Source organism: Phaseolus vulgaris, chromosome 7, assembly GCF_000499845.2.
Source record: "Phaseolus vulgaris cultivar G19833 chromosome 7, P. vulgaris v2.0, whole genome shotgun sequence".
Taxonomy (NCBI): domain Eukaryota; kingdom Viridiplantae; phylum Streptophyta; class Magnoliopsida; order Fabales; family Fabaceae; genus Phaseolus; species Phaseolus vulgaris.
This window is the reverse complement of record NC_023753.2, coordinates 37,084,096-37,091,304: the sequence shown is the minus strand read 5'-3', so window position 1 is coordinate 37,091,304 and position 7,209 is coordinate 37,084,096. Positions and strand designations below refer to the sequence as shown.

At 37.5% G+C, this 7,209-nt stretch overlaps 1 protein-coding gene across 4 annotated transcripts; it reads right to left on the bottom strand.

The window, feature by feature from the left end:
* Window positions 1–2,213: 2,213 nt before the first annotated feature.
* LOC137830517 (BTB/POZ domain and ankyrin repeat-containing protein NOOT2) lies at window positions 2,214–6,620 on the bottom strand. 4 transcript variants are annotated; one of them, XM_068637921.1, is made up of 3 exons: window positions 5,809–6,620; window positions 2,897–3,867; window positions 2,214–2,564 (listed from the first exon to the last, which is right to left on the bottom strand). In XM_068637921.1, the coding sequence occupies exons 1-3, from the start codon at window positions 6,271–6,273 to the stop codon at window positions 2,549–2,551; spliced, it is 1,452 nt and encodes a 483-aa protein (XP_068494022.1). In that variant the 5' UTR covers window positions 6,274–6,620; the 3' UTR covers window positions 2,214–2,548. The 4 variants fall into 4 exon arrangements, with proteins under 4 accessions (XP_068494022.1, XP_068494024.1, XP_068494021.1 ...); XM_068637923.1 differs by having other exon boundaries at window positions 2,223–2,564; window positions 2,897–3,846; window positions 5,809–6,617; XM_068637920.1 differs by lacking the exon at window positions 2,214–2,564 and having other exon boundaries at window positions 2,793–3,867; window positions 5,809–6,619.
* Between the last annotated feature and the right edge of the window lie 589 nt (window positions 6,621–7,209).

Sequence of the window (7,209 nt, the reverse complement as noted above, 5' to 3'; positions counted from 1 at the left end):
AATTTTTAATATTTTTTAAATAATATTATTGATATGAAGCATTCATTTCACCATTTTAAATGGTGAAATCTCTTCTCCAAGCTAAATTTTCTTAAATTTGCACCATTTGAACACGAGACCTTATTTAAGGGAATCAGGTTTAGTACTATTTTCCTCCCCCGTGAATCACCCAATTAACAACATTGTCATAATATTAAATTTTATTATAATGTTTTAAATATAGATGAATTAAATACTCTAAAATTAAATTTAACTTGAAAAATGATCAATAAAATTATCCTAAATTATACAATAATAATAATAATTTAAATGAGTTAAACTGAACTTTATCATAATGAATAAATTAAATTAAATTGTTTTAATTTGTTTCAATTATTTTAATTACTTAAATTTCTATCTATAAACATGTTATTTTAAAGTATATTTTTCAATCCCATAAATTAAAATTTAATTTATTCTGGAGATAATTTTATTTCAATTTTTTTAAAATAAACTAATGACAATTGAGTTTAAAATTTTAAAAACAATTTATTTTAATTTGATTTATCATATTAAACCTTAGCCCTACCATGAACCCCATGGTAAAAACCACCCATTCCCACTTATACCTATTAATAGTAAGTCAAGAAATGGGTTTCAAGAAATGGGATTCTCTTCATGGCGTGGAATCGCAGTGAGGAGTTCTCTGTCACCATTGTTATGGTTTTTGGAAACCCTTGTTCCTTATCTCAAGCTTGACTTTGGGAAACATGAATTTGGAGTTCAAAGGCCTGTGACAACAGTGCTGATAGGTGCCACTGTTGCATGGTGTGGATTTGACCATCACAATAAAAGAGATAAGACTAAGATTTCAGATAGGGAAAAGATTGTACGGGGAGATGAAGCACGAATTGGAAAACAAAAGGAAAACCTTATTAAAATGTTAGTATATCTATGTTTTCTTGTCCAGTGATTCATGTCAAGGTTTTCCATGCATTTCTGGTGTGGAGAAGTTGCAAAAGGGTTAATTTAGTAACCTTTTTTTATATTAAAAAACAGAAGCAACTAGCAGGTGAATCATGATTACCAAAATCTCAGGCATACCAATGAGTAGTCACTTCTCTGCTTTTGTATACAGTCCAAACCAAACTGCTAATGGCAGTGATCAATTAATGCCCTAGTTTTAGTTAAAGTCATGTACTTTTCTGTCTTAGATCTCTGTCAAACCCTGTACAACTACAGTTATACTGTTTGCTCCCAACTCCTTAAAATAATACTTTTCTCCAACTCAAAAAAACATCTATAAACACTGATTAACATCAAACTTCCCCTATTTATTGGCTAAATGAAACTAGACCTAACATATGCACTAGAGAGTCTGAGAAAGTAGAGACACTGATAAATGCAACACATAAATATTAACACACTTTTTATGTATAGTGAAGACTAGTATATTTGACAAATTATTCTCTCACCTTACCAAACTAATTTGATCTAAGCATTTATCACGAGAAGATGCATACATATGTTCATGTTGGATCAGTAGTAGAAGTGATGGTTCAACTGTTCAAGTATACCAAATATTTTTCCAATAAACAAAATTACTGGAACAGTTGCATATTTATGGCAAATAGGGTAGTGTCAAGTATAGTCCAATATAAGTACAAGTAAAATAACATATATGAATTTGCTGCACAATTTTTCAAGTATTAATTACCTGATAATTTGGGTTTGAAACTGGTTTCAGAAGAACACGTACTCAAAACCCGGGATGCATAGGTTATGTATGTGCATGCAAGAAATTAAATAGGGAGTAATAAACTGAAGAATGTCCCTGACCCACTGCTAATTATGAACTTAGACCAAAATTAGCAACAACAAAAGACATTACTACTAATGTAATTGCTTTTAGCTGTAAAGTATATTTATTTTATTCTGAAGAGCCTACAAAAGGCAAGGGGACAAAAAGAGGATTACATGGAAGGAGATAGTGCCAATATTTTAACTTGACATGTGTGGTCACACTCATTGTAGCATTCATGCAAGACAACCAATCAATTTATCCACAGCCACACCTTTTGCTTAAAAGAAAAGCAATGCACCCCAAAACTAATTATACTAACAAATCAATTCTTCCATCGGCATACATATAAGAAGAAAAAGAATCATACAAAGTGTGAATAGAAAACATGGCACAACCCATATATGACTAATCTCTTAAGGTAGGCATATATGAAACTACTCATTGAAAAAATCCTAGTTGAAGTCATGAGAGGTTGAAGCAGAAAATAGAGAAAGAAAAATAATCTGGGTTAGCAGAAAGTGGGGTGAGGTGGGAGAAGAATTGGAATGAGAAAAGGCAAATTAAAGGATCAGAAAAGAATTGGCCGTGATATTAGCTAAGCATCATTAGTGTTATATAAAAAAAACAAGGAGTTGACAGGTGAAAAGATTGACCTGCGTCTCCTCCATGCACCCTTTCGTTTTACAGCAAAATAAATTAAGATTACAGTGATTAGATTCTCCTTGTCGCTTATCCCCATCTCCTGTGAAACCGCACTTCACATTGCTACCATTTGAAAAGCCTACAAAAAAGAAACACAGACAAACCCAACATAGGCCACAGACCCCATAACAGAATTAAACCACCATATCACTGTCTAACCATATCACTAATCAACACTAGAACTCATCTATGATCTATGATTAGTTTTACTTCTCTCTCCTTTTTTAGCACCCATTGCAATTGAAATTAAGTTTAATTATATTTCCAATTTAAGTTGAAATTTGAAGGTAGACACTAGCCAGCCAGCTATATAACCAGCTACTCTAGCTCAAACATATTATATATATATATGATAACAATAATAGGTACTGGTCTAGAAACTAGAACTAGAAGTCATGAGAGTGATGGTACATTGAAGGGTCACATCCACCGCCATGCGAGCCATGACGGTTCATGGCTTCCCTCTGGTTGTTATCATCGTCACCTATTTGCGGCGTGGCGCCGAGGTTGAGATACACCAGTCTGGAGTCCAAATTGCTGCTGCTGTGCTCTTCGCTCATTGGTGGATAGATAGCAGAAGAAGTGTTGCTGTTGTTAGTGTTGTCGTTGGTGTTGTTAGCATGGTTGTTGTTGTTTCCTTCTTCACGAGACAAGACGAGGGCTGCAGATTGCACCAGCTCCAAGCAGAGCCTGAGCTTGTTGGGCTCAATGTGGGTGAGACCAGGAACTGCCCCTTTGAAGAGGAAGTCAGAGGTTAGGGTTCTGAGGATGTCCAACGGGGTCACGCCGTCCACCGTTCGCACATTCGGGTCAGCGTGGTGGTCCAGCAACACCGCCACCATCTCCGGGGACACCATCTCCGCCGCCACGTGCAGAGGAGTCTTCCCGGCCGGACCGGCCGGGAAGTTGACGTCCGCCGCGCCCAGCTCCAGCAGCGCCTTCACCACCTCCCTGCTGCAACTCTCCACGGCGTAGTGCAACGCCAGCGCCTCGTCCAGGTTTAGGCCCTCCCCCATGACCATGAGCTTCACGAGCTCCACGTCGGAGGAGTCGAGCGCGCGCCTCATCCGCCGGATTTTCTGGTCCTCCATGTCGGCGGCTCCCAGGTCGGGGTGCTGGTGCGGGTGTCGGAGCGGCAGCATGGAGCGGCGCGCGAGGGAGGATTTGAGGCGGAGCTCCTCGATCTTGGCCACGACGTCGATGGGGAGGTGCTTGGCCAGCACCTCCGGCGGAAGACCTGACTTGGCCACCAGGTGGGAGCACGTGCTCCACAGCTGCTGCATTTCCTGCTTTCGAGATGCTATCAACACTTTCATCACATCGTCGATTGAGGCTTTCTCCACCATGCTCGCAAGTTGTTTCTGTCCATCAACAACTTCAAACTGTAAGTAAGAGTTTATACCAAAATTTAACTCATCTTATTTTTGAATAATTATTTAACCGAAATTCTACTTATCCTATTATTATATTAATGCAAAAAAAAACAACTCTATAACCATTTTTAGAGGAGAGAAACAAGAAAAAAAAATTAACTGCCCTACCCATTTGAAGTTAGCTTATATAAGCACAAGTTTAAAAAATAGAGAAACTGTATGAAGAGTTTGAGAGTTTCTACACATTAACTTCTGAATTAGTTAATTTCTACTTATGGATAAATTAATTTTGATTTTTCTTGTTATCTTTTAATCTACAATGTGATTATTTAGAATTTCAGAAAATATATTATGCTAATATTAACCCGTGTTTGTTAGAGTGGGGAGGATGAGAAATAATTAATTTTGTTGTTTGTCTCAGGAAGGAAGAAGAGAAGAGGAGGAGAAAAAAAATGGCTGGTGCCTTCTCTTCTTTATCTTAATCTTTATTTTCTTTATCTATTTTCTTCTCTCAACTTATTTCTTCTTCATTTTCATCCCTTTTTTTTATCTTTCCTTTAAATCAAACATATAATTAATGTTAAATTTTACTGTACAAAGTATCCTTGATGTTATAACTTCAATAGCAGAAGGATATTAAAAATATTCAGTAAATTATGTGTGAGCTTTAAATAATTATATGGTTGGCAGTGAAAGTGTCAAAGAAATAGAGGAAATCATCGTTTATTTTTGTTTAGTTTCTTGCTTACAAAGCTCTTGATTTAGCTAGAGGTTTAACTTGGTGAAACATTGTGTAATTTGGTTCTGAAAGTAACAAAAAAAAAGAGCATTAGAACAAGTAATGTTTGAGGCAGACAAGGGTGAAGAAAAATGGCAGTTTTATCAGAGGAAATAGTGGTTCAGTGAGTGAGTTTGGTGAGAAGAGTTTTGGAAATTTAAACACTCCTTGCAAAGCGTGAGATTTGGTTGCAAAATGAAAAGAATAGTGGGAAGAGAACAAAATCCAAGAATAGATATTTTGCTAAAGTGATGTAAGAGCAGCAAACTCTTTTCTTCGTTTTAGTTAGCTTCTTCTCTTTTCACCCAAATGAGGAAAGGGAATGATTTTGAGTGCTGGCTGTGTGGAAGACAAGATTGATGTATATTTTATTATCTTAATTTGGGAAATATTTGATATGCATCATAAAGGCTCAAGAGTGTCTCTCAAATATACTACATGAAATCAAGTGTGTCAAGACACTAACTCATCAATATAACCATACATAAATCCATGTTTTGCCTTAATTTTCCCAAAATAATTTCAAACAAAAGAGAAGACAGCATGCAATGAATAACCTTCGAAGAACACAGTCAAAGGAACAAGCACAGGAATTACTGATATGTATGCAGTGGCTGAAGTCAACAAGGATTGCTCACACTTCAGAGAGGTAAGGTACCATGAGATCATATAAAATAACACACAAATCTGACTCAAAAAAAAAATCACTTTCTCCATCAATCACTCATCATGGGTAACAATCTTGTAGAATCATCAAAAGGGAGTGTTAAAAATTATAAAGTGAATAAAATAAAATAAAGCAGGAAAAAATCAAATAAAATATCAGAAAATAGCCCTTCCCAGTTTCCAAAGACCAGACGCAGTAACAGTCCGAATTCCCAAAACCCAGACAGAGAAAAACATAAGACTGGTATTAAAGAAGCAAACACGAGCATGTTTATGGAAAGAAGTAATCATAAGAGAGAAAAATAGTTAAAAAATCATTTTACGAGTTAATTATAATTTTTCTTTTCCAAAAACGTTTATACAGAAATTTTTCGTGAGGTAACTAACTGTAAACTACTTTTACCTGAGAAACAAACTTTGTTTTGTTATATTTGATCTCTATAGAAGTGTTTAGACATCCTAAATCGCAGGAGCAGAGAGAGAGAGAGAGAGAGAAATGAATTAACCTGAGTGAGCAATGCAAGTTGTTCAACGCCGAAGTATCTGGCGGCGGCGAGGGTGTCGAGGGCGAGATCAACGGCGGAGGTGCAATGCGTGTGCCAGCACCCTCGCTCGCCGCAATTGGGTCTGGCCTCGTGCTTCTGCGGCACGATGGAGACTTGTCCGCTGTACAGGAACTGCAGCAGCAGCAAGAAAACCTCGTAGCCGACGGAGTTCACGGGGATCACGCCGGGAGGGCGCGCTCCGGAGGCAGCCGCGGCTCGCGAGGCGGCGGCGGGGTCGAGGCCGGGCGGAGAGTCGGGGCCGCAGAAGAATTTCCGGAAGAAGAGGCTACGCGCGGCCAAGATGCAGCGGTGCGCGTGGACGAGACGGCCCTCGACCTGGAAAGTGACGTCGCTGAAGGCCTGGCCATTGATGAGAAGGTTGAGGTAGTCGAGGGAGAGAGATCTCAGAGAGTCTTCGAGGGACATGGCGATGAAGACGATGAGTGTGTGCGCGTGTGAGTGTGTTATGAGTAAGCGTGAGTGAGTTTTGAACAGTTTAGGGTTGGTCCCTATCTATGATCTATGGCTATGAAAGAAGAAAGAGTGATTGAGATGAAATAGTGGAGAAGAGAGTGAGGGTGTTGGTTGTTTTGTTTGATGTTGGTGTTGTTTTTGTTGTGGTCGATGATGCTACTGTTGCAGTTATTGATGTTGTTTTTATGGGATTCTCTGCTGGAGAGACAGAAGTGTTGTTTCAGTGTGTTGTGTGTATCTTTCATAGATATTTCCCTTTTAGAGAGAGAGAGCAATTTGGGTGGCTGTTATGGGCGGCTGGGTTTTAAAAAGCACTTCTCAAATTAACCAAAACATTATAAAAATTAATTCCTTTTTTTTTTTCATCTAATAATATGCCTAGCTAGCTCCCTCTGTGCATGAATGTGTACTATCGATAAAAAAAAAATAATGTGTATTATTAAGTGTCACGTATAATTACGCATTTAAGGAAATACGTACACGACGTAGACAGGATCGTACATTCCAAAGTAAGAATAATTTGTATGCACAAGACAGATCAAACTACTACACATATTAGTAAAATTGCTTTAAAACCACAAAAATTGGTTCAAGTCAGATTAAAAAAGTTACACCACGCATTTTTTTTTATTAGTTTTAGTGATTTTATGTCTAGAAAATACATTCAAAGGAAAAAATAATTTATATGAATCATACCTTTTAATCTCTTATTGACTAAATGTAGGGTTGTCAAATTTACGCACTGCACTAAAAGCAAGCACAAATTGGTAAGGTAAAAAGAAATTAAGCTGAAGAGCAAAGTAAAAAAGTTTGACATGTCAACTATGCATATACCTCAAAAAAAATTTTGTAAGCAGTAATACCATAATCGATTTGCATGTGATATAT

Coding starts and splice junctions, on each gene's coding strand:
- LOC137830517 (XM_068637920.1), bottom strand. CDS start 6,273: ATGTCCCTCGAAGACTCTCTGAGATCTCTCTCCCTCGACTACCTCAAC. Junction 3,868..5,808: donor AACTTGCATTGCTCACTCAG/GTTAATTCATTT, acceptor TCTTACTTACAG/TTTGAAGTTGTTGATGGACA.